The 27,895-nt window shown below is 46.9% G+C and overlaps 1 protein-coding gene across 1 annotated transcript in view; it reads right to left on the bottom strand.

Moving 5' to 3' along the window:
- PTEN (phosphatase and tensin homolog) overlaps window positions 1-27,895 on the bottom strand; it is a 251,174-nt gene that overhangs the window by 72,160 nt on the left and 151,119 nt on the right. Inside the window, exons 4-5 of the mRNA XM_029609813.1 lie at window positions 26,723-26,766; window positions 25,175-25,413 (exon numbers count right to left, since the gene is read on the bottom strand). Of these exons, the coding sequence (XP_029465673.1) occupies window positions 25,175-25,413; window positions 26,723-26,766 (283 nt within the window). The remainder of the gene's footprint in view (window positions 1-25,174; window positions 25,414-26,722; window positions 26,767-27,895) is intronic.

The following is a 27,895-nucleotide window of genomic DNA, read 5'->3' as shown; positions in this document are numbered from 1 at the left end:
CAATGTGAGAAACATGGCTTTCTCTCCACACTGTCACATTTGCTGAAAAATAATGAGAAATATACTACTTACACATTTTCAATATTATTAAACACTGAGGAACAGTACATTTATCTAATGGACAAATAGCGAGATGGAAGGATAGTGTTTTCAACATTTGATTGGTTGCTTTATAATGTGAGAATCTTTGAATGTGAGGATAGGTGCATCCAACATCTGATGAGTGCTTTTTAATGGAACGCCTTTTTCTTTTCAGTTTTAAGAAGTCTGCTGAGTGGTAATATGCCTGGAATGGATTTGGTGCTAACATCAGTTTACAATAACACCCTGAAGCAGCTGAATATAAATAGCACAAGTTTCAATATCAGCATATTTGTGTTACTAAATATATCATAATTACAGCATACCAAGACAAAAGAAGAGAATATATCTGTGAGATTATGGACTATGTTTTTAAGTATTTGAGATAAACATTTAAATAAAGCAATAAAAAGCTTTTTAACCAGTGATGGCAGTGTAATGAGCATATTAAGTACTATAAGAGAAAACAGGGATTTTGGGGCTTATACTATCTTGAGGTTTTTCCTTTTATTTTCAAAAATATGTGAGCATGGAGGAAGTATTAATTTGGTAGAGGTACTTAAATTAAAAATAACAATAAAAATATATATATAAAACAGAATTGTTTACCAATGTATATTTCATTTGTCCAGACAGATACCCATGTGAGAAGTGATACTTAAAAGGTGTTGATTCAGAGGAAATGAAACAAATCTCAGTGAACATGGAAGATGTAATAGGGCAAATTAAACTAAAGAGTAGCAAATCACCTGGACCAAATGGTATATATCCCAGAATGCTTAAAGTACTGAAAAATGAAACTGCAGACCAAATATGTAAACTATCATTAAAATCAGCTACGGTACCTGAAGACTGGAGGGTGGCCAATTTAATACTGGTTTTTAAAAAGGGTTCTGGGGTGATCTGAGAAACTACAGACCAGTGTGCCTGACATCATTGCCTGGAAAAACGGTTAAAAGTATTCTAAAGAACAAAATTACTGAACATATAGAGAGATAGTTGAATGGGACAAAGACAACATGGATTTAGTCAAGGCATGTCTTGCTTCACCAACTGGAGAAATTACTTACCAGATAATTTTGTTTTCCTTAGTGTAGAAGGATGGGCTCAGGACCAGTGGGTTATGTGCTCTTCTGCTAGCAGATGGGAGACTGAATCAGATTTCAAAGATGATGTCACTCTAGATATACCCCTGCAGTAACCTCAGCTCTTCAGTATTCTCTTTGAATAGCCATTGTGGATATATCTTGCTCAATTAACTTGATTAAACTTGATTGAACTGGTTCAACTGATTTCTAAACTGGAGACCACCAGTGCACTCAACCAATTAACACCGACACTGGACAAACTGTGGGTGTCTTGAACTAGGGGTAGGCAGTGGCTTACCCATATTTGCTTAGTCTCGAGGTTCGCTTTCCGAGGTTCTCCTTCTCTGGGGCAGCCGTGGGCAGGATGCTGAGTCCATCTGTCTACACTAAGGAAAATGAAATTATCAGGTAAGTAATTTCTCCATTTCCTAGCATGTAGCCAGATGGACTCAGGACCAGTGGGATGTACAAAAGCTACTCCCGGACAGGGCGGGAGGCTGTCCGTGGACCACTTAATACTGCCCTTGCAAAGGCTGCGTCTTCTCTGGCCTGAACATCCAGGCGGTAGAACCTGGAGAAGGTGTGTATGGAGGACCATATCGCCACCCGAAAGATCTCAGCGGGTGACAGCAGCTTGGTTTCTGCCCAGAAACTGCCTGGGCTCTCGTAGAATGAGCCTTAACCTGTAGTGGTAAGGGCTTTCCTGCCTCTATGTAGGCTGCCTTGATTACTTCTTTGATCCAGCGGGCTATGGTCGCCCGCGAGGCCGCTTCTTATTTCTTTCCGCTGTGAAGAACGAACAAGCGATCCGTTTTGCGTGCTGGTTCCGATCTTTCCAGGTATAGCACCAGGAGTCTGCAGACATTTAGGTGGCGAAGAAGGCGTGAGTCTTCCGAGTCCTTATGTTCATCCGGAAATGGCAGGGAGATGGCCTAGTTCAAATGAAACTCGGAGACTACTTTCGGTAGGAAGGAGGGGACCGTGTGCAGCTGTATGGTTCCAGGAGTGAACTTAAGGAATGGTTCCCGACAGGATAGTGCCTATAGTTCAGAGATGCAATGAGCTGAACATATTGCCACCAGGAATATCGTCTTCAGTGTTAAGAGGCATAGTGAGAGCCCACGCATTGGTCTGAAGCAAGCACCTGCTAGGAAGTCTAATACTAGATTGATGTTCCATAAGGGCACCGGCCACTTTAGGGGTGGCCGGAGTTGTTTAACCCCTTTCAGGAAGCGGGACAAATCTGGATGAGTTGATAGTCTGATACCGTCCACTTCGGCTCTGAAGCAGGACAGTGTGGCTACTTGGACCTTGAGGGAGTTGAGTAACAACCCCTTATTAATACCGTCCTGTAGGAAGTCTAGAAACATGGGAATCTTGGCCGTCTGCGGGAGTATCCCGCGGTCCTCACACCAGGCTTCGAATATTCTCCAGATCCATATGTATGACAGTGATGTGGAGAACTTGCACGCTCGGAGCAGGGTGTCAATCACGGCCTTCGAGTAACCACGCTTCTTCAGGCGAGTCCTCTCAAGGGCCAGACCATAAGAGAATCGAGCCAGATCTTCATGAAGAATCAGGCCCTGCTGGAGCAGGTCCCTGTGTGGAGGTAGGCACAGAAGGTTCCCCGCAAGGAGTCTTTGCATGTCTGCGTACAATGGTCGCCTTGGCCAATCCGGGGCCACTAGTAGAACTAGTCCCCTGTGATGCTCTCTCTTGTGGATGACCTTGCCCAGAAGTGGCCATGGGGGGGGAAGGCGTACAATAAGTCTTCCTCTGGCCAAGAGCGCCCATCCCCTTGGGAGTATGGCTCTCATCCGCGGCTGAACCTGGGGACTTAGGCACTGAGATGGGTGGCCAGTAGATCCATGGTTGGGAGGCCCCAGCGATTTACTATCAGTTGGAAGGCTGTGGTCGACAGCGCCCATTCCTCCGGGTCCAGGCTCTCTCAGCTGAGGAAGTCTGCTGAGACTTTTTTCCTGCGATGTGGGAGGCTGAGATCCCTTGTAGGTTTATCTCCACCCATGCCATGAGAGGGTCTATCTCCAGAGACACCTGCTGGCTCCTGGTTCCTCCCTGGCAGTTGATGTAAGCCACTGTTGTAGCATTGTCTGACATTACTTGAATCGCTTTGCCTCGAAGTCTGTGGTTGAATCGCAGACATAGTAGTCTGACTGCTCGAGCTTCCAGGCATTTTATGTTCCACTCTGCTTCTTCCTTGTTTCATTGTCCCTGGGCAGTCAGTTCCTGACAGTGGGCTCCCCACCCTCGCAGGCTCACATCCGTGGTGAGCAAGGTCCAGTTCGGTGGGGATAGGCTTACTCCTCTGCTTAGGTGTTCTTCCTGTAGCCACCACTGGAGCTGAGAACATACCTCTGCTGGTAGATGGAGGCGAATTGAGTAGTTCTGGGATAGTGGGTTCCATCGTGACAATAGGGAACGTTGGAGCGGTCGCACGTGGGCCCTTGCCCACAGGACGACTTCCAGGGTTGATGCCATGAGGCTGAGGACGTGAAAGTCCCATACCTTGGGGCGTGTATTGGTCATCAATCGTCATAATAGTTTCACCAGTTTCCTTCTCGAGGGAGGGAGGAAGACTTTGTTCTGTTTGGTGTTGAAACGGGCCCCCAGGTTCTCTAGAGATTGAGGGCAGCAGACTGCTCTTGCCCGTGTTCATGACCCAATCGAGTTCCTGCAGTAGGTTCTTGACTCTGCTGGTCACCTGCCGGCTCTCTTCCGAAGACTTTGCCCCGATCAGCCAGTCGCCCAGGTAAGGGTGTACTAAGATCCCTTCCTTCCTCAGTGTTGCCACCACGACCACCATGATTTTGGAGAACTGGGGGCGGTTGCTAGTCCGAAGGGTAGCACTCTGAACTGGTAATGGTGACCCAGTATCGCAAAGCTTAGAAAACGCAGGTGATGTTGATGGACTGGAATGTGAAGGTAGGCTTCGGAGAGGTCCAGGGAGGTTAGAAACTCTCCTGGTTGTACTGCCATGATGACAGAACAAAGGGTCTCCATGCGGAAGTGTAGTATCCGCAGATGGCGGTTGACGTTCTTCAGATCCAAGATGGGTCGGAATGATCCTTCCTTCTCGGGAACAATAAAATAGATGGAATAGTGCCCCGTATTTTGTTGGGGCGTGGGAACCGGAGTTATTGCCTTCAGACTGAGTAGTCTTGTCAGGGTGGCTTCCACTGCCAGTCTCTTGGTGTGGGAGTGGCAGAGTGACATAAATTTGTCTCGAGGGATGCTGTGGAACTCCAGAGAGTAGCCTTCTCGAATGATGTTTAGTACCCATTTGTCCGACGTGATCTCGACCCATCTTTCGTAGAAGAGGGCAAGTCGACCCCCTATTTCCTCTTCCTGTGGATGGGTTGGCCCATTCTCGTTATGGAGCATGGCTGGAGCCTGCCCCCAGGCCTGCTCCTCTCTTGGTCTGTCGGCTCCAAAAGGGCTGGGACCTTCTGGAGGGACAAGGTGCCTGGAACTGTGAGTTCCTGTAGGGTCTAAAGAGTTGCAAGCCTCTGCCCTTGGTTCTCCTGGGTGAGGGATGCTGAGATCTTTTATTCCCATCTTCCAGTAGCTGAGGTACTGGGGATTCGCTCCATTTGCTGGCTAACTTCTCCAATTTGCTTCCGAACAAGAGATCCTTTAAAAGGCATTCTTGTGAGGTTCGCTTTAGATGTCGCGTTGGCAGACCAATTCCGTAGCCATAGTTGTCTTCTGGCTGCCACTACCGAGGCTACACCTCTGGCCAAGGTACGCACCAGGTCTGAGCTTGCATCCATCCGGAAGGCTGCTGCAGGTTCTATCGTCTCACTGGTATACATTCCGGAGTTATTTGCCTCTCTCGAGAGGAGCAAGCAGGAACGTGCCACCAGTGCGCAGCAGGAAGCAATCTGCAGCGTCATTGCTGTTGCGAAGGCCTGCTTAAGAATGGATTCCAATCTTCGATCCTGAGTATTCTTCAATGCAGCCCCTCCCTCAATGGGAATCGTTGTTCGCTTTGAGATGGCACAGACCATGGCATCCACTTTCAGGAAACGCAGGCATTCCTTTGTCGCGGGTTCTAGAGGGTATAGGGCTTCCAAGGCCCAACCCCCTTTTTGAAGCTGGCCTCTGGGGCATCCCACTCCAGGTCAATCAGTTCCTGGATGGTTTCAATCATTGGGAAGTAGCATGAGGCTTTACGAAGGACACCAGGATGGGGTTCTTCTTTGGTTCCGTCATCGGGTCCGTGCCTGGAATAGCCAGAGTCTTCAGAGTCTGGGAAACAAGGCCTGGTAATTCATCCTTGTGGAAGAAGCGAAGCATGGTTCGGTATAGTTCCAGGCCTGGAGGAATTTCTCCTTCTTCCAGGGAGTCACCATCATCATCTGAGGTGTCTGGGTCCCTGATCGGAAAATTCTTGGTTAGGCGAGGAATGTCTCGAGGCATCCAAGCAGGGCCGGGAGGATCTTGTGCATCCGGCAGGGGTTGAGCCCGGGGCGCAGCAGGGGCTGACTGCGCCTGCACAAAGGCTTGCAGCCCTTGGAAAAATTCTAACCAGAAGAAGGTCTCTGGGTCCTGTTAATACCAGGGGGAGTTGGCAAAGGTGCCCTCTTGTGGAGAAGCCATCTCAGAGATGCATAGATCTGGGGAACTATTGTCTGTAGTAGTTCCGGACCCATCCCCAGACAGTGAGGGACCAGGCTTTGGTTCCCCCTGGGCTTCCTTGCAATGCTGGCACAGGCAGGATTCCAGTTCAGGCTGCGCGGCTCTTATGTGGCAGGCTATGTAAAGAGTGCCTTCTGGCCTTCTTGGGTGCCGGTGCCATTGCCTCTAGCTTCAATGTGCGCATGCAGCTGTAAACACGGCTGTGCGTATAGTTGTGCACGCGGGGTGCACTCGGCCCAGTTGTGCAGGCAGTTATGTGCGCCGCTGTTCGTGCACAAGTTAGGCGCATCGGCTGCCCAGCCTGCCCTGAGCGAACCGCCAGTCGAGAAGGGAAGATGGCGCAGACACCCCCCACGTGTAAGATGGCGCCCCCGAGGGTCTCCACGTGGACCTCTGCACGGGATCGGGGCCTAGCCCAACCAGGGCTGCTCAACCTGATCGGTACTCCCTTTTACCTCACCGGGAAGGAAATCGAATTGCTATGGCAATCCGAGCCTCGGAGACCTGAATTTAAAGTTTTCTGCTTACTTGTTCTCGGCGCTTACGATCGAGTGCCGGGACAGTCTCCAGCTGTGGGGGGAGAGGACTTTACCTTCACCGCCACACTCGATTGTGCGCCCGCTGCCTTTCAGCCACTCTGGGGGCTAAGTCCACACCGGGAACTGGCTACCCGACCAAGGCACACCTCTGAGGTATATCGGAAATCACCTCAGGAATTCTCAACTGGGGGAGAGACCCTTAGGTTTTACCACAGGAGAGCGGGGCTTGATCTTGAAGGTAAAATTTTCTTCTTTGCTGTATTTGTTAACACTATTCTAGTGTGTGGGATAGTGTCTGCATCTGCTAGGAGCCGGAGAGATACTGAAGAGCTGAGGTTACTGCAGGGGCATATCTAGAGTGACGTCAGCTTTGAAATCAGACTCCGTCTCCCATCTGCTAGCAGAAGAGCACATAACCCACTAGTCCTGAGTCCATCTGGCTACACGCTAGGAAATGCTACATTTTTTTTGAAGGTGTGAATAAGCTAAGCCAGTTGATATTATGTATCTGAATTTTCAGAAAACATTTGACAAAGTACCTCATGAAAGACTCTTGAGGAAATTAAAAGTCATGGGATAGGAGACAATATTTTGCTGTTGACTGAGAATAGACTAAAAGATAGAAAACAGACAGTAGGGCTAAATGGTCAATTTTCTCAATGGAGAAAGGTGAATAGTAGAGTTTCCCAAGGATCTGTACTAGAATTGCTACATTTTAACATATTCATAAATGACCTAGATATGGGAACGAGAAATGAGGTGATCAAATTTGCTGATACTAAATTATTGAAAGTTGTCTAATCACAAGAGGATTGTGAAAAATTCCAAGAGGACTTTGTGAGAATGGGCATCCTAATGCCAGATGACATTAAATATGGACAAGTGCAAAGTGATGCATGTAGGTAAGAGCAGCGAAATTATAGCTACACAATGCAAGGTTTCGCTTTGGGAGTCACCACCCAAGAAAAAGATCCAAGGGTCATTTTGGATAATATATTGAAATTCTCTGCTCAGTGTGCAGCAGTGGCCAAGAAAGCAAATAGAATGCTAAGAATTATTAGGAAAGGAATGGAGAATAAAATAGAGAATATCATAATGTCTCTGTACTGCTCCATGGACCCCGAGTACGGGGTGTAGTTCTGGTCATCAAATCTAAAAAAAAAAAAAGACATAGCAGAATTAGAAAAGGTACAGAGAAGGGCGAACAAAATGATAAAGGGATGGAATGATTCCCCTAGAAGGAAAGCCTAAAGAGATTAGGGTTCTTCAGTCTTAAGAAGAGATGGCTGAGGGGAGATATGATAGAAGTCTTTAAAATGATGAGCGGATTAAAATGAGTAAATACGAATCAATTGTACTTTTTGAAAGAGTAAACAAAGATTAGGGGACATTCAATAAAGTTATTAGATTATACATTTAAGACTAATAGGAGAAAATATTTTTTTTTTACTCAATGCATAATTAAACTCAAACTTATTGCCAAGGGTGTGGTGAAAGCTGTTAGTATAGCTGGGCTTAAAAATGGTTTAGACAAGTTCCTAGAAGAAAAAAGTCTATAACCCATTATTAATGCAGACTTGGGAAAATCCACTGCTTATCCCTGAGATAAGCTTGGAACCTACCGACCTTTTGGGATCTTGCCAGGTACCTGGATTGGTAACTGTTGGAAACTGGATACTGGACTTGATGGACCTTTGGTCTGATCCAGTATGGCAAATAGCAAATGTTGCTTACCTGATGTAACAGGTGTTCTCACAGGACAGCAGGATGTTAGTCCTCACAAATGGGTGACATCGAAGGTGGAGCCCACCACGGAAAACTTCTGTCAAAGTTTAAAAGAACTTTGACTGGCCCCTACTGGGCATGCCCAGCACGGCACTGACCCTGCAGCCAGCAGGGGTCTCCCTTCAGTCTGATTTTCAAAGCTACAGGCAGTGCCTAAAAAGGAAAAAATAAAACGAACCCAACACCGCGGGGTGGCGGGCGGGTTTCGTGAGGACTAACATCCTGCTGTCCTGTGAGAACACCTGTTACATCAGGTAAGCAACATTTGCTTTCTCACAGGACAAGCAGGATGGTTGTCCTCACAAATGGGTGAGTACCGAGCTGAGGATGTCCTGACTTGCACTAAATTCACCCAACGGCGTGCAACAGGCACAACAACTGAGGTAGAATTTTGGAAAGGGCATCCGCACCCTACCGGGCAGGTGGAAGGGTGTTGGTACATCAGATTGGAAAAAGGTTACGCAAGACAGATTGGCCGAAGATGGAGTCCTGTCTTCCAGCTTTGTCCAAACAATAGTGGGCTGCAAAGGTATGGAGAGAACTCCAGGTTGCAGCTTTGCAGATGTCAGGAAGCGGCACCGAACGAAGGTGTGCCACTGAAGTCGCCATGGCCCTCACAGAGTGTGCTTTAACACGGTCTTGAAAAGGAATGCCAGCTTGCTGATAGCAAAAAGAGATGCAGTCCGCCAACCAGGAGGAAAGAGCCTGCTTACCCACAGGTTGTCCTAATTTGTTAGGATGGAAAGAGACGAATAACTGAGTGCTCTTCCTGTGAGAAACTGTACGGTCAAGGTAAAAAGCTAGAGCCTGTTTACAGTCTAGGGTATGCAGAGTCTGTTCTCCGGAGTTGGAGTGGGGCCTGGGAAAAAAGATAGGTAGTATGATGGATTGATTGATATGAAACTCCGAAACTACCTTAGGTAAAAATTTAGGGTGAGTGCGGAGTACCGCTCGATCCTGCAGGAGCTTAGTGTAAGGCGGATAGGTAACTAGGGCCTGTAATTCACTAACCCTGCGAGCTGAAGTAACAGCCAAAAGAAATAACACTTTCCAAGTGAGATATTTCAAGTCACAGGAGTACAGAGGTTCGAAAGGTGGTTTCATTAGACGACCAAGAACCAGATTAAGGTCCCAAGATGGGGCCGGAGGACGTAAAGGTGGCTTCAGATGGAGCAAGCCCTTAAGAAAGCGTGTTACCAGGGGTTGTACTGAAATAGGGACACCCTCGATACCTTTATGGAAGGCGGCTACCGCTTTGACATGCATCCTTATGGAAGAGGTTTTAAGACCTGATTCCGATAGATGCCATAAATAGTCCAAGAAGTCAGAGATTGGACAGGAAAGGGGATCAAGGGAGTGAGAAGCACACCATGATGTATACCTTTTCCATTTGTATGAATAGGACCTTCTGGTGGAGGGCTTTCATGAAGCTATCAGGACACGAGAAACTGAATCGGAAAGGTTAAAAGGCTGAAGGACTAACCTTTCAACATCCATGCCGTCAGGGACAAGGCTTGGAGGTTGGGATGGAGGAGGCATCCGTCGTTTTGAGTGAGGAGATGCGGGTCGTTTCCCAAGGGAATGTGCCTGCGGATGGAGAGATCCTGGAGTATGGGGAACCATACTTGGCGTGGCCAGTAAGGTGCTATCAGGATCATGGTTCCTCCGTCCTGGCGTAGCTTCACGAGAGTCCGACAGAAGAGGAAGTGGAGGGAATGCATAAAGCAGACCGGTTGCCCACTTGAGGGAGAAGGCATCCCTGGGCCGAGAGTGTTGGCTCCGAATGAGGGAGCAGTAATTGTCCACTTTGTGGTTCTGAGGGGACGCAAAGAGGTCTATGTGGGGATAACCCCATTTGTGAAATAGAGAGGTCGCTACTAAGGGATTGAGTGACCACTCGTGTGGTTGGAAGACACGGCTTAGTTGGTCTGCCAATACATTGTCCACTCCCGGCAGGTAGGTGGCCCTGAGGTACATAGAATGGGAGAGGGCTTCCGCCCAAATCTGCGCAGCTTCCTGACACAGAAGAAAGGAGCCTGTGCCTCCCTGCTTGTTTATGTACCACATGGCCACCTGGTTGTCCGTTTGGATCAAGATGACCTGATTCGATAGGTGAGCTTGGAAAGTTCTGAGTGCGTAGCGGATTGCTCTCAGTTCCAAGAAATTTATCTGGTGTTTGGCTTCCTCTCGAGACCAGACTCCTTGAGTTTGTAAAATATCTACATGGGCTCCCCAACCGATGTGGGATGCGTCGGTGGTTAGGATGACCTGCGGATCTGGTAGGAGAAAGGGTAAGCCCTGAAGGAGGTTGACACGATTTGTCCACCAGGTTAAGGACAGGCGTAGCGCTTGTGTAACTGTGACTATGGAGGACAGAGGCTGAAAAGCTTGAATCCATTGGAGTCGCAGAGTCCATTGTGTTACTCTCATGGCTAGTCGAGTCATGGGAGTGACTTGAACCGAGGATGCCATGTGTCCTAAGAGGACGAGGAACTGGCGAGCCGTGGCTGTGGTTTGAGACTGGAGCTGGCGAGCTAAGGATATTAGGGTTTGAACCCTTTGATGAGGAAGGTAAGCTTTTGCCTGTAAGGTGTCCAAGTCTGCCCCAATGAAGGATAAGGTTTGAGATGGGACTAAGCAAGATTTCTCGTAATTGACAAGAAACCCTAAGGAAAGGAGTGTTTGAATTGTCAATTTTAGGGAGGAGTGAGCAATCTGTTGGGTGGAGGCCCTGATTAGCCAATCGTCCAGGTAGGGGTAGACGTGGACACCTTCCTTCCTGAGGAATGCTGCTACCACAACGAGGCATTTGGTAAAGACCCGCGGTGCAGATGCCAGGCCGAAAGGAAGTACTCGATATTGGTAATGGTTCCGGCCCACCAGAAAACGTAGGTACTTGCGATGAGATTGTGTTATCGCAATGTGGGTATAAGCGTCTTTGAGGTCGAGAGAGCACAGCCAATCTCCCCTTTGCAGCAGAGGGAGAAGCGAGCCTAGGGTTACCATCTTGAACTTTTCTTTTTGAAGGTACTTGTTGAGGGCTCGAAGGTCCAAAATAGGTCGTAGCCCCCCTGATTTCTTTGGTATTAGAAAGTACCTGGAGTAGAATCCCTTTCCTCGTTGAGAGGGAGGGACGGGTTCTATAGCATTTGATTGTAGAAGAAGGAATACTTCTTGTTGTAATTGAGTCAAATGGCTGGTTAGACTCCATGCTTGAAGAGGCGGGGAGTCTGCTGGAAGAGTGACGAAGTTGAGGTGGTAACCCTGTGCGATAATCGCTAAAACCCACTGATCTGAGGTGATCTGTATCCAGTGTTGTAAAAAATGGTACAGTCGACCTCCCACAGGGATGTCTGGAAGAGGGGTTTGGCATGTGCTCTCTACAGGGAAGTCAAAGGCCCGCTGCAGGTCCCGGGGGTGGGGCTACAGTAGGTCTTTGCTTCCGAGGCTGGCGTGGCTGAGCTCTGTTGGAGGACCGTGCAGGTCGAGGCCTAGCCGATGGAGGATAATAACGCCGTGGACGAAAGAACGACTTTTTAGTGTCCTTCTTTGGAGGTTGTTTGGAGGATACCTCAGCTGGAATGGAAGAGAGCTGTTTCAACGTCTCGTGGTGATCTTTTAATTCAGCTACAATTTGCTGAATTTGTTCTCCAAACAAATTGTCCCCTAAGCAGGGTAAATCAGATAGACGGTCTTGGACTTCTGGGCGAAGGTTGGATGATTTTAACCAAGCCCAACGTCTGGCTGAGATTGCTGTGGCCGAAACTTTTGTGGAAGCATCAAAGATGTCATAGGCTGTTCTAATTTCGTGCTTCCCTGCCTCAAAGCCTTTGTGGAGAAGGGCTTGAAGCTGTGGTTGATATTGATCCGGCAAGGTGTCAGTGTAGTCTTGCATCTGCTTAAGGATGGCTCTGTTGTATTGAGTCATATAAAGTTGATATGAAGCTATGCGTGAAATCAACATAGCTCCATGATACACTTTCCGTCCCACACTATCCAGGAATTTGTTGTCCTTGGTAGGTGGAGTAGAAGAATGTGATTTCAGACGCTTGGCTTTCTTTTGCGCGGACTCAACTACAACCGAGCGGTGATCTAGTTGGGGCTTCTGAAATCCTGGTGTTGACTGAACGAGATATGTTGAGTCAGCTTTCTTGTTAACTGGGGAAACAGATGAAGGAGATTCCCAGTTTTTCTTCAACAGATCCAGAAATACCTGGTGAATAGGGATGGAAGCGATGATTTTAGGAGCATCCAGAAATTGGAGCAGTTCCATCATCTGGTGTCTGTCATCGGTTTCAGATTGTAGCTGAAAAGGTACAACTTCCGACATCTCCTTCACAAAACTAATAAAAGAAAGATCCTCAGGAGGAGAACGTTTTCTACTCTCTGTAGGAGATGGTGGTGAAGGCAAATCGGTGTCAGAAGATGTATCATCACCCCAGGTATCGTAGGGATCATGTGGGGGTTGAAGCCCTGAAGGACCTGGTTGAGGATCCGCCGGCATCGAGTGAAATCTTGAAGGCATCGGTGCTGAAGGCGGAATTGGGTATGGCATCGAGGGCTTCGGGGGCGCCGATGGAATCGGTGCCGGTCTTGGAATCGATGGCGCCGAAGGATAAATCGGTGGAGATATACGAGAAGGCACCGATGGGACCACCCCAGAAGGGGGAATCAGGAACGGTGTTTCTCCTGCCGATGAGAATCCAGTCGGAGACGGTGGAGTCGTCGGTGCTACTGGAATCACCGATGGAAGGGCCTTCATGAGTGCCTCCATGCGATGCAGTAGCGGTGCCAGCGCTTCCACTAGAGGCTCGGTGGTCAGTTCCCTCCTCGGTGGCGGAGTCAGTGCCGGAGTCGGTGCCGGAATCGATGCCGGAATCGATGCCGGTGGAGGTTGGAACCTTCGCATCGCTTTTTCGATGGCCTCCTGGACCAGCCGGTCCAGTTCTGCCCGGAGACCAGGGGTAACAATACCCGGCTCGACGGTAGAGGGAGGCTGAGGCAGAGCCGGAGGGACCACCGTAACCGGTGGGATCACGGCTCCCACACCCGGAGAGGGTGAGGGTTTCCTCGGTGCCTGCGATCGAGACGTGGACGGTGCCAGGTCGGACCGAGGCTTTTTTGTCGGTGGCTCGGCCTGTACAGAGGTCGATGGTTCTGGATCCTTGACGGGCCGAGACTTGTGCCGTCGATGGCGATGTTTATCCTTCCGATCTCCTCGCCCATCCGGGGAGGGAACGGGAGTCGACGGCCGAGAAGTCATCGATGGAGGACGGTCACCGGAGGGTTGACGATGATGGTGCAACTTCGACGGTGCCGGTTCCGATGACGTCGATGCTATCAATGGTGTTGGGGTGGGTGCATGGAAGAGGAGCCCCATCTTCTCCATCCTGGCTTTGCGACCTTTGGGTGTCATTAGGGCACATTTAGTGCAAGTCAGGACATCATGCTCACTACCCAAACACAAAACACAGACCCTGTGGGGGTCTGTGATTGACATAGTCCGGGTGCAATCCGGACATCGACGGAACCCCGTCGCCATGGCTTTAGGCCAAAATTTAGCCGCGGGATCGGCAATTGCCAACAGGCCTCAAGGGCCAAAATCGACGGAAGTCGATAAAAAATGGCAAAAAACTTACCGGATTCCGCGAAGCTGAAAAAAATTTGTCGAAGGGAGACCCCTGAGGGGCAAATTTTCTTCGGAAAGAAAAGAACCGAATTCCTGTCAGGAACGTGGTAGAAGAGCTCCTTTCACCGCGTGGCAACTTCTGCGCGGAAAAAAGAAGACTGAAGGGAGACCCCTGCTGGCTGCAGGGTCAGTGCCGTGCTGGGCATGCCCAGTAGGGGCCAGTCAAAGTTCTTTTAAACTTTGACAGAAGTTTTCCGTGGTGGGCTCCACCTTCGATGTCACCCATTTGTGAGGACAACCATCCTGCTTGTCCTGTGAGAACTTATGTTCTATTTAAAATGGAAAGCAGACCCAAATGATGAAAATACACAAACACTAGCAAGTTAGATATAAAACAGTAGTTAGACAAGCCAAGAGAGAATATGAGAAGCTTGCTAGGAAGGCAAAAACTAATAAAAAATAGTAAAGTACATTTGAAAGAAAAAAAAGTGTGTGAAGGAGTTAGCTGGACCTTTAGATGGCCAAGGGGTAACAGATGTGCTCAAGGAGGACAAGGAAATAGCAGAAAAACTGAATTCTTTGCCTCAGTCTTTACTGAGGAGGATGGTGGGTACATAACCACACCGGAAACATTTTTTGATGGGGATGATTCTAAGCAAATATAACAAATCTCTCTAATAATGGAGGATGTAATAGATCAAACTGAAAAAGTGTAGCAAGTCACCAGGACTGGACAGTATTCCCTCCAGAGTCCAGAAAGAACAAACATGAAATTGCAAACCGGTTACTAGTAATCTGCAACCTATCATTTAAAACAGCCACAATACCCGAAGACTGAAGGGTGGCTAATGCAATGCCGATTTGCTCTAGGGGTGATCTGGGAAACCACAGACCGGTGAGCCTGATGTCTGTGTAGGGTAAACTGGTAGAAGCTATTCTTAAAAACAAAATTACAGACCATAAGAGTAAATATCTTAATGGCGAAGAGCCAACATGATTTTAGCAAAAGAAAGTCTTGCCTTACAAATCTTTAGATTTCTTTGAAAGTGTAAAACATATAAAGTAGAGTCAGTTGATATAGTGTATTTGGATTTTCAGAAGGAATTTGACAAAACACCCAGAGACTCAGGAAATTAAAAAGTCAGAGGAAAGGAGGCAGTACCCCATTGCAGACTGGTAACTGGTTAAAAGAGGTAACAGAGCAGTTCTAAATGGTCAGTTTTGCAAATGGAAAAGGGTCATTAGCGAAGTGTCACAGGAACCTGTAACTGGGAACCTGTGCTTTTTAATATTTATAAATGATCTGAAAAAGGGAACATATTTTTGTTCTGTAAATTTATATTATAAATAAAAGAAAAAAATTTGAGACCGATATTCAAAAGCCAATTAGACAGATAAGCTGAAAAGTTATCTGTCTAAATGGCTTAGCCGCGATATTAAATGACTTATCCGGCTAAATTCTAGCCAGATAAATCAGGGGTGTTCCTGGGGCAGGAGCTAATTCTGGCTGTGCTGTAGGGCTGGTCTAAAGTTAACTGGATTTAGCTATCCAGCTAACTTTAAACATAGCCAGGTATGTTCAGCGGTGCTGCTGAAACGCTGAATATCCCGGTTAGTTTAGCTAGATAGTTAAGTTAGCCAGATAAACCTAACTGCTCTGCAGCTGAATATCAACCCCTAAAATATCTAGAAAAAGAGAATAAGTGCTGAAATAATCAAATATGCAGATGACACAATTTTTCAAATTTGTTAAAACAGCAGCAGATTGCGAGGAACTGCAGAAGGACCTTACAAGACTAGGAGACTCATCATCTGAATGGCAGATGAAATTTAATGTGGAAAAGTGTAAAGTGATGCACATAGGAAAAAAAATCCCAACTATTAGTACACAATGCTGAGCTCTGTATTAGGAGTCACCAGCCAGGAAAAGGATCTTGAAGTCTTTGTGGACAATATACTGGAATCCTCAGCTCAGTGTGCAGCACAGTCAAAAAAGCAAACGAAATGTTACAAATGATCCAAAAAGAAACTGAAAATAAAACAGAAAACATCATATTGCCTATGTATAGATCAATGGTGTGACTACACCTTGAGCACTGTGCACAATTCTGGTTGCCCTCATCCCAAAAAACACGTAGAACTAGAAAAACTGCAAAGGATGGCATAGTTCCCCTATGAAGAGAGGTTACACAGGTTAGGGCTCTTCAGCTTAGAAAAAAGATGACAGAGAGGATATGAAATGTATAAAATCATGAGTGGGGTAGAACCGGTAAATACAGAACTATTATTTACCCCATCAAATAATACTAAAACAAGGGAACAGTCCACAAAACTAATCCCCAGCAGATTTAAAACAAATCACAGAAAGCACCTTTTTTTAAATTTACCCAAAGTACAATAAAGCCATGGAATCTGTTTCCTGAGGACGTGTTTAAGGCAACCAGTATAGTGAGGTTTAAAAGAGAGCTGGACAAGGTTCAAAAGGAAAAAGTCCTTAAAACATTAGTGAGTAGACTTGGGAAAGTCACAACTGTCCCTGCGAATGAGTAACAGAGAACAGATTTACTTTTTGGGATCTACCTCCTACTTGTAACCCAGACTGGCCACTGTCAGAAACAAGTTGCTGTGCTTGATTTACTGTAGTCTAACCCAGCATGGCATTTCTTATGTTCTTAAGATCATCTTGGAAAGACTTATGAATTGTATCCTGGCAGTTCAGTTTATAGGAAGATATCTTGGATCTGGAAAGTATCCCTAGAATGGGATCTGCCTTCCTGTTCTTCTCAGGTTTGTTTGCCTGTAACATTAGAATCAATGCTATTCATCTGGTTAACGGTCCTCTCTACAATTTTGCTAACAATCAAGGCCTTCTGACCACGGACTCTTCTGATTCAGAGGGCAGCTCTCTCGGAGACACTGGAGATCCTTCTCTAGACAAGGTCCAAGACTGCAAGGGATCTGGAACAGACACTGAGAAGCCTAATCCTTCTCTTCTCTCTCTCAGGAAGATGTTTTTTGAGTGGGTCCTTACCTGAAAAGCTTGTTTGCCTCAAAAATGTTTAACTTAACCTATAATAAAGGTGTTCAATATTTTTAACATCAGCCCACCCACCTTCAACTCACCACACATACAGGATCTTCTTTACTCCTACTTGTCCCTCCTATTCTCTGGCATCTTTCCTTGCTTTCTGAATCTGTCCCTTAATAGACAAGACATACTGATCTGGAACTAGTGGAATACATCAATTCCCTACATCTACATAAAGAGGACTAATGGTGGTTGTCCTTATTACAAACGTACGTGATGGCAAAAAAAACAAAAACAAAACGAAACAAAAAAAAGACCATATGGCCTATCTAGTTTGCCCATCCTCACCAACTACTCTGATTTCTTCTTTCTTGAGGGAAATACAAGGATCTTTTAAAATAAAATGTGGGTTGTTACTTGCCCATGCAGCTGATACAGGACTGAATGTTTACTAAAGATAAGCATTGACACCATGGCAGCATCTTCTCGCTATATGGTCATGTCCTTTAGGAAAGTGAATCAGATGATCAAGCTAACCACGGTAGTCCAAAGTTGTTGTGGCTGGATGTTTTAACATATTACAGTTCCCATGGTTCTTTACAACTTCTGATGCAGTCCCCTGTGTCACAGAGACTTACTGTATGATCATCATGGCTATTTAGATAGGCTTCAGTTGCACTGCATGTACAAAATAAAGGCTTGCAGTTTGAGGATCCTCTCTCTGCATGCCAGAAAAACAAAATGACTGAGGGTGGAAGAACAATTGAAGAGATTCTGAGAGCAAGTCAGTATCATAGGAACTCCTCCTAAGACGAATAGAGGTCTGCCGAGCCAGCAGATAGCAATGAATCCTATATAGTTAAGGACCTTTGTTTTCAGTTTTTATTTTATTGTTCCTGGGAAAGCAGAGCTGCTTACCTTTAACAGGTGTTCTCCTAGGACAGCAGGATGTTAGTCCTCACACATGGGTGACTATCGGATGGAGCCCTGCACTGAAAACTTATGTCAAAGTTTCTTGAAACTGACACACTGAGCATGCCCAACATGCCACTATCCATGCGGCGGCCCTCTTCAGTCTCATAACACAGAATTACAAAAAAATAAAACAAACATAGGAGAAATCCACCTGGACGAGGTGGCGGGCGCGTTTCATGAGGACTAACATCCTGCTGTCCTAGGAGAACACCTGTTACAGGTAAGCAACTCTGCTTTCTTTTAGGACAAGCAAGATGGTAGCCATCACATATGGGTGAATCCATAGCTACAGGCTGTTCCTGAATGAGCAAGACCAACAGACACCTAACCAGGTGCCAACGGGAACAACACAGGTGCTTTTGGTAACAGAGGGTGTCAGCCTGAACCCGAAAAAAGGACCCTACGCAGGAAGAGTTGGGTTCTATAGCTGCTGTCGTGTCTGCCATCCCTGTCCAAGCAGTAATGGGTGGTGAGTGTGGAGAGAACTCCACATCGTAGCCTTACAGATCTCGGCTATGGGAACCCCTTGCAAGTAGCAACAGTAACAAGGGATAGACATAGTTTTAGGGTACTTGCCAGATTCTTATGGCCTGGATTGGCCACTGTTGGAGACAGGAGGCTGGACTTGATAGACCCTTGGTCTGACCCAGTATGGCATGTTCTTAAGTGGGCCACCACCGAAGCCACCATGGCTCTGACATAGTGAGCCTTAACATGGCCTCCAAGCTGAAGGCCCACCTGCATATAGCAAAAGGAAATACAATCCATCAACCAGTTTGACCGTGTTTGCTTGGTAACTGCAACTCCTAATCTATCCGCTTGAGGTAGAAAGCTAAGGCCCTTTTGCAATCCAAGCTGTGCAGAGCCCGTTTGCCCTGGTGAGAGCGAGGCCTGGGAAAAAAAAGTGGGCAGAATGATTGACTGGTTAAGGTGGAAATCAGTCACCACCTTAGGTAGGAACTTAATGCGAGTACACAGGACCACCCCTATCATGAAAGAATTTTGTATAGGGCAGATACGTCACCAATGCCTGAAGTTCACCGACCCTGTGCGACAAAGTGACAGCAGCCAAGAAGATAATCTTCCAAAGATCAGGTACTTCAGATCACAGTGGCTCGAAAGGATCTCACATGAACTGAGCCAACACCACATTGAGGTCCCAGGACACAACAGGAGGCTGCAGGGAAGCCTTCAGTTGAAGCAAACCCCACATAAACCGCCACACTATGGCCTATACAGAGATGGGCTGTCAACACCCTGGTGGTAAGCACCAATGGCACTCAGGTGTTGGTTTTTAGAAGAGCATCCGAAAGGTGCAGCAAGTAGTCAAGCAACTTTGGAGTGGAGCCACTTCAGGCTATAAGATTTAACATCATAAGAACAATCCATACTGAGTTAGACCAATGGTCCATCAAGCCCAACATCCTGTCTCCAACAGTGGCCAATCCAGGCCATAAGAACCCGGCAAGTTCCCAAAAACTACGTCTATCCCATGTTACTGTTGCTAGTAATAGCAGTGCTATTTTCTAAGTCAACTTAATTAATAGCAGGTAATGGACTTCTCCTCCAAGAACTTATCCAATCCTTTTTTAAACACAGCTACACTAACCACATCCCCTGGCAACAAATTCCAGAGTTTAATTGTGTGTTGAGTGAAAAAGAACTTTCTCCGATTAGTTTTAATTGTGCCACATGCTAACTTCATGGAATGCCCCCTAGTCCTTCTATTATCTGAAAGCGTAAATAACAGATTCACATTTACCAGTTCTAGACCTCTCATGATTTTAAACACCTCTATCATATCGCCCCTCAGTCATATCTTCTCCAAGCTGAAAAGTCCTAACCTCTTTAGTTTTTCCTCATAGGGGAGCTGTTCCATCCCCTTTATCATTTTGGTCACCCTTCTCTGTACCTTCTCCATCATAACTATATCTTTTTGAGATGTGGCGACCAGAATTGTACACAGTATTCAAGGTGCGGTCTTCACCATGGAGCGATACAGAGGCATTATGACATTTTCCTTTTATTCACCATTCCCTTTCTAATAATTCCCAACATTCTGTTTGCTTTTTTGACTGCCGCAGCACACTGAACAGACGATTTCAATGTATTATCCACTATGACGCCTAGATCTCTTTCTTGGGTGGTAGCTCCTAAAATGTGTAACTATAGCATGGGTTATTTTTCCCTATATGCATCATCTTATCCACATTAAATTTCATCTGCCATTTGAATGCCCAATTTTCCAGTCTCACAAAATCTTCCTGCAATTTATCACAATCTGCTTGTGATTTGAATAATTTTGTATCATCTGCAAATTTGATTACCTCACTCGTATTTCTTTCCAGATCATTTATAAATATATTGAAAAGTACTGGTCCCAATACAGATCACTGAGGCATTCCACTGCCCACTCCCTTCCACTGAGAAAATTGTCCATTTAATCCTATTCTCTGTTTCCTGTCTTTTAGCCAGTTTGTAATCCACAAAAGGACATCGTCACCTATCCCATGACTTTTTACTTTTCCTAGAAGCCTCATGAGGAATTTTGTCAAACGCCTTCTGAAAATCCAAATAAACAACATCTACCGGTTCACCTTTATCTACATGTTTATTAACTCCTTCAAAAAAGTGAAGATTTGTGAGGCAAGACTTGCCTTGGGTAAAGCCATGCTGACTTTGTTCCATTAAACCATGTCTTTCTTGGTGGAAGGCTTCCTGGACGCTACCAGGACCCAAGACATGTTGTCAGAGAGATCAAGTGGCTACAGAACTAGCCTTTCAACATCCAAGCCATCAGAGATAAAGCCCTGAGGTTTGGATGGCGCAGCCTGCCCTGATCCTGCATGATCAGGTTGGGGGAGGTCCCCAGACCGATCGGTTCTCTGACAGAGAGATCCTGCAGGGGCGAGAACCAGACTTGATTCGGCCAACGAGGGGCAATTAGAATCATGGTCCCCCCTTGTCCTGCCGGAGCTTCAGGAGAGTCTTCATTACCAGAGGAAACGGAGGATACACATACAGAAGGCCCTTGCCACAATGGTGGGCAAAGGTGTCTGAGGCTGGTTTGCCATCACCCTTGAACAGTGAGCAGAAATGCCTCACTTTGCTTTTGCAGGGGGAGGTGAAGTCTATGTCTGGGATCCCAGAGATGGAAGATGTGATCCACCACTGCTTGATCCAGGGACCACTTGTGGGGTCGGAGTGCTCGACTCAGCCAGTCCGCCACCACATTCTCCAGCCTGGCCAGGTACATGGCACGGAGCAGAATACCCTGGGTCTGCACCCATGACTAAATTTGAACAGCTTCCAGACACAGGAGGAATGACTCTGTACCTCCCTGCTTGTTAATATACCACATCACTACCTGATTGTTGGTCTGGATCAGGACCGCCTTGTTAGATAAGCAATCCTGGAATGGCCAAAGATTGTAGCAGATCACCTGCATTTCCAGAAAGTTGATTTGGCACTGAGCTTCCTGAGCAGACCATAAACCTTGCGTGCTGAGGCAACCCACATTCGCACCCCAGCTCAAGGTGGATGTATCTGTAGTAAGCACAACCAGGGTAGTGGGGAGACTGAAAAGGAACCCCCTGCTCCAGATTGGGAAGTCTCTCCCACCAAGACAGGGAAATCTGGAGAGGCAGCGTGATGCGGATGCATATACTAAGGTCCTGGGTGGCCTGCCGCCACTGAGACCGCAGGGTCCATTGAGCCCTGCGCAGATGCAAGCGAGCGAAAGGAGTAATATGGACAGATGCGGTCACGTGGCCCAGAAGGTGAAGCAAGAGGCAGGTCGAAACCTGCAGACTTCAGTGAACCAGACTCGCCAGAGACGCCAGAGCAAGCGCCCAATCGCAAGGCTGATAGGCCCGGGCCTGAGCCATGTCCAGCCAGGCACCAATGAAGCTCAGTTTAGGCGATAGGGTAAGATGGGACTTCGGGTTGTTGATGACAAAACAGAGGGACTTCAGCACCCGAATGCTCAAGTATAAGGAGCAAAGCGCCCCCCCTCCTGGTGGCATTCTGGTCCAGCCAATCGTCCAAGTAGGGAAACGTGCACCCCCAGCCAGCGGAGGTGCGCACCCACTACTGCCAGACACTTGGTGAAGACCCAAGGGGCCAAAGCAAGGCCAAACAGCAACACCCTGTACTGGAAGTACCTCTCACCCACAAGGAACTGCAGATACTGCCTGTGACTGGGGAAGATCTTGATGTGGGCGTGTGCGTCTTTGAGATCGAGGGAGCAAAGCCAGTCTCCCCCCCCCCCCCCCTTTGCAGGAGGGGAATCAGTGTGCCCAGCGAGACCATCTTTCTTTTTGCAGAAATTTGTTTAAGGCTCTAAGATTCAAGAAGGGACAGAGTCCCCTTAAACTCTCTGGAATCAGGAAACAGCGGGAGTAGAATCCCCACCCTTGCTGCCGCAGTGGTACAGGTTTGACTACTCTGACCATTACAAGGGCAGAGAGCTCCGCCAAGAGAATTTCCTGATGGGAGGACTGGCCCCAAGATGAAGGGGGGGGGGGGTGTCAGTGGGGACATCCAGGAAGTTCAACCGGTGCACTCGATGAATGGAGAGGACTCACTGGTCCGAGGTAACCAGGGGCCAGCAGTCCGCAAAGGACCACATCCGACCTCTGACTGGAGAGCCCAGCATTGAGGGTACTGTGGATTGGCTTATGTTCCACCGGAGCCAGTCAAACCTTGTAGGGGGGCTAAGCTGGGGTGCTGGCTGATGTCTAGGGGGTCTGCTGTTGCCTAGAGCAGCCCCAGGAGCTCATGTGTGGAGTTCGAGCATGCGAGGTAGGAGGATAGTATTTCTTCTGTCAGTTGAAGGACCTCTTGAGTCCCTGACTCGAAGATTTCCTGGTGGAGGATGGCGGGTCTGAAGTACTGGCCGAGAGATGCTGAAGTGTCTCATGGTGATCCTACAACTGAGCCACTGCATCTCCCATCTTGTCCCCAAACTGGTTCTCACCAGTACAGAGCAGGCTCGAAGCCACACTTAGCCACCATCTCAAACACATCGTAGGTGGACCATACCTTGTGTTTACAATACTCCAGACCTTGCTCGGCGACTGTGAAAAGGCATCCTGCTGCTGCTGGGGGAGGCAGTCAGACAATTCCTAAACCTGCTTCCAAAGGTTCTGAGTATACTGGGTCATGTATAGCTGGTAGGAAGCGATATGGGCAATCAACATAGCACCCTGGAACAACTTCCTACCTAAGGCATCCGATGCCCTGTGCTCCTGACCACGGGGCACAGATGCATGGGTGCTGAAAGCTTGGCTTTCTTGAGAGCCAACTCCACCACTACTGATTGATGTCGGAGCCAATGCCTCTCAAACCCAAAGGCCTGCTGTACTAAACAGACTGCATCTGTTTTCTGATTTACCGGAGGAAGAGATATGGGGTGCTCCCAGATCCGAAGGAGTAACTCCTTATATATATTGTGGACAGGAACATCCACCACCTCCTTTGGGGCATCGACAAACTGGAGGACAAACTGGAGGACCTCCAGCATCTTATGTCGGGCATCTTCTTCCATTAGGAGTTGGAAAGGAATGACTTCCGGCATGGCCCGGACAAAGCCTGCAAAGGTCAGGCCTCCAGCGGGGTCCGGCACCTCTCCTCAGGAGTGGACAGGTCCGAAGGAAGGTCCTCTGAGCCATCAGGGAAAGACTCGGAGATATCATCCCCCATGGGTCATACGGGGCATCCTCCTCACTGAAGTCCCCCGGGGACCCCCATGGTGGGCCTCTGCCCAGACCCCTCGGTTTAGGCACTGAGGGACCGGGAAACACCAGACATGGTACCAAGGACCCCAACGGTGCTGTGGGCCGCAACAACTCATCCTCCTCCTCGGATTCTACAATAGGAATTGCCCCGGAGGTATCGATGGATCCTCGGGCACCGGCAGCTGCTGCATAGGCAAGACACCCAGGAGGACAGAGGCACTCCAGCAATGGTGCCAACATCGCAGGTGCCTGCTCCGGCACCAGTGGAGCCAGTGGTTTGATGCCCTGCAGGACTCAGATCACCGCCAGTTGCACTCTGCGGTCCAGCTCCTCTTGAAAATCTGCTGAAGACAGAACGGATGGAGGAGAAGATGGAGAAGGCGTCTCCGGAACTCCCTTGGAGCCCCAAGGGAGATCAGTGCCCGGCACCAGTATCAGTGGGAAATGCCTGGGTCTCCCGGGTTCGATGGGGGTCGATGCCTCCTCTCCATGGGATTGCTTCGGGGGCATCACGGCAGCCGCCGGTGCAGACGCTTACGGGTCTTCCATCGGTGATCAGCCCGGTATCTCCCCGGGACCGAAGAAGACAGATGATCCTGACATCCTAGAATGCGATGACACCAATGATGGCCTATGCCCAGCACCTCTCTCCCGAGAGGGCCCCGGTGGACTTGACAGTGAGGATTCTGTGCCCATCGGTTCCCCAACGCCGGAGTCGATGGATCAGATTTTTTGGACCTGAAAAGTTTCTCCATCTTATCTGGAGTGACATGACGGCCCTTGGGGGGTCATTTGATTGCAAAAACGGCACCCCTGAATGTTGCGAGATGCACCAAGGCAGAGGATACAGACCTCGTGTGAATTCGTGGAGGCATCAGCAAAAAACCGGACACTGCCATAAAAAGAGTCAGCGAGCAGTCGATGATCGGTGGCCATCGAGGAGCAACAACTGGGAATAGTCCACAAGGAAGAAAAAATCTTACCGCGTTGCCCTACCGAGGCACCGACTGGGAAGAAGAGGGTACCCCGGTGCAGGAATTCAGAAATAGACCAGGAAAAACAAAAAAGATGATGAAAATATGATGAAAAGAGCAGAGCTCCACAACCATGAGATGAAAGCTTCATGGAAAAAACGAGACTGAAGAGGGACCCCGAGTGGACGTGTGGCATGCTGGGTATGCTCAGTGTGCCAGTCAATGTTTTAGAAACTTTGACGTAAGTTTTCTGTGCTGGGCTCCATCCGATGATGTCATCCATGTGTGAGGATTACCATCCTGCTTGTCCTAAGAAAATGTCAATGCAATAACAAAAGATAAATAAATCGATCAGTGGAAAAATTCACTTTTCCACTGATTTTTCTCCTATGTGTTATAACAAATTCATTTGTTATAACAAACAACATAAAAACAAATTCATTGTTTTTTGTTATTTTTTTTAATTACATTGAAATTCCCAGGATAAATAAAATAGAAACTGAAAACGAAGGTCTCTATACAGAGTACAAACTAGTAGAGAGGTAACAGAAATGGTGAATATGCTTACCTGTAGCCTCAAGTGCTTCCATATTAATTTCAAAGACTTGAACTAGTTAAAATTGTCAATATCCAATATAAAAAGACTCCCAAAAATGTACTGAAGCATTAAACACTGACCTTTTTGTCTCTGGTCCGTACTTCGCCATAGAAATCTAGGGCTTCTTGTGCCTTTAAAAATTTGCTTCGATGTAGCAAATATGCACAAATCATAACACCCGTTCGTCCTTTTCCAGCTTTACAGTGGATTGCTGCAACATGATTGTCATCTTCACTTAGCCATTGGTCAAGATCTTCACAAAAAGGTTTGATAAGCTCTAGCTGGGGTGGATTATGATCTTCAAAAGGATACTGTGCAACTGTAGTACAAAGATTCTTTTAGTATGGCAATTCAAATTAACCAAGTGGTCAAATTCACAAGAAATAAAAACTAACATTTAATACATGATGGAAGAAAAGTTTGAGATTTTAAATTGGTATACGCATTACTTGTACTAGATCAAATACAAGTTATTTATGGGTCACAACAGATTTTAGCTTACATTATAATCTAAAAAATATACACCCCTAAAATATCTGAATATTCACCACCAAGTAATCAACACATTTGCAGGAAGATCCAAAATATTTACATACTCAGTACTAAATTTCTAAAATATGACACATACATACCGTATTTTTCGCTCCATAAGTCACACTTTTTTCCCCCAAAAGTGGGGGGAAAATGTATGTGCGTCTTATGGAGCGAATATAAAAAAAACCTAAAAATCTAACAAACACCTCCCCCCCCCGCCGACCTGCCAAAAGTCCCTGGTGGTCCAGGAGCGGTCTGGGAGCAATCTCCTGGACTTGGGCAGTTGGCTGCCAGTAATCAAAAAGGCGCAGATGGCCTTTTGCCCTTAGTATGTCACTGGGGCTGCCCAATGGCAGCGGTAGCCCCTGTGATTACTGGCAGCCGACGGCCCTTTGCCCTTACTATGTCACAGGGGCTACCGCTGCCATTGGTCAGCCCCAGTGACATAGTAAGGACCGTCGGCGCCATTTTGATTTCTGGCAGTCAACAGCCCAAGTCCAGGAGATTGCTCCCGGACCGCTCCTGGACCCCCGCTGGACCACCAGGGACTTTTGGCAGGTCTTGGGGGGGTCAGGAGGGTGGGGGGGTGTAGTTAATTAATTTGGCAAGTCTTGGGGGGTCAGGAGGGTGGGGGGTTGTTAATTAATTTAAAGGGTTGGGATGAGGTTCCCACAGAAAGAGAAAGATAAAAGTTTTCTGATCTGGGGAGTGGACCGAAATGGCCCTCCCCAGATCCGAAAACAAAATGGGGAGAAAAAAAAATGTTATGCACTCCCCTAATTTGCTCCATTAGACGCACAGATGCCCGGGAACAGAGCCGGTTTAGCACAAATTTTTTTTTTTTTTTTTTTTAATTTTCCCCCTCTGAATCTTAGATGCATCTTATGGTCAGGTGCATCTTATGGAGCGAAAAAAATATGGTACACACATACACACACATTATATATATATATATATATATACACATATACACACACACATATATATGAGTTAATATATATTGTATAAAGCATTTTTTAAAATCTATGCTCAGCAAAAAGATTAACTAAAAATAAAGTGCACCAAAAATACAACCAAGCATTGTAGTTACTTACCTCTGCAGTTAAATTTGTTGGTATCATAATGTCTTTCAGCACATCTGCAATACAAATGTAAGAATTTAAAAAGTTAGTCAACAATTCACTGAATTATACTTGAGAACTTCATAATAAACTGCCAGAGATGTAAAGAGAACAGCTAAAAAAAATGTTGAGGATAATACACAGTGAATTTCAAAAATACAGACTGTCAAAATGAGGACGTACCTGGAGGTAGAACTAGAAGACTGGGAGGAAATGAGAGAGGTGTCACAACAGTGGGCCAAACTAAAAGGAGCACAAAGGCAACAAAATCTGTGTGTGAGAAAAGTAAACAAAAGTAAAAGAAATAAGAAACCGATCTGGTTCTCAAAGGAAGTGGCTGATAAAATAAAGCAAAAAGGACAGCATTCAAGAAATATAAAGGATCCCAAAAAGAAGAACACAGGGAAGAATATCTGGTGAAACTGAGGGAGATTAAGAAAGAAATCAAGAAAGCAAAAAGAAAAGAGGAAGAAAGGATTGCCAACGAGGTAAAGCGAGGTGACAAAACATTTTTCAGATACATCAGATAAAGGAGATAGGTTCGAAGTGGTATAGTGAAACTGAAAGGTGACAAGAATTAATGTGTGGAGAGAGACGAAGAAACGGCAGAAATATTAAACAAATTCTTCAGCTCAGTGTTCACTAAAGACAACCATGGAGAAGGACTGTCGCTAGTTAACAAGACTTTGGATGGGGGTAGAGTAGACGAAACTCTGTTTACAGAACATAATGTATGGGAAGAGCTAGGAAAATAAAGTGGCCAAAGCAATGGGGCCTGATTAGGTTCATCCCAGGATACTAAGGGAGCTCAGAGATGAGCTGGCAAGTCCGCTGCATGACCTGTTCATCAGATCCCTGGAAATGGGAGTTCTGCCAAGTGACTGGAGAAGAGCAGTGATGGTCCCACTTCACAAGAGTGGGTGCAGACAGGAGCCTGGAAACTACAGTCTGGTTAGCCTCATCATGGTGGTGGGAAAATTACCATATTTTTCGCTCCATAAGACACACCTAGGGATCCAGAGGGGAAAAATTTAAAAAATAATAATAATGGTGGGCTAAACCGGCTCCTCTGTGCATCTTATGGAGCGAATATAAAAAAAATAATTGAATTAGCTACAACCCCCATCCTCCTGACTCCCAAGACTT

Source organism: Rhinatrema bivittatum, chromosome 7 (assembly GCF_901001135.1).
Source record: "Rhinatrema bivittatum chromosome 7, aRhiBiv1.1, whole genome shotgun sequence".
NCBI classification, from domain to species: domain Eukaryota; kingdom Metazoa; phylum Chordata; class Amphibia; order Gymnophiona; family Rhinatrematidae; genus Rhinatrema; species Rhinatrema bivittatum.
Note: the sequence above shows the minus strand (reverse complement) of the source record. Positions and strands in the feature narration are given on the sequence as shown.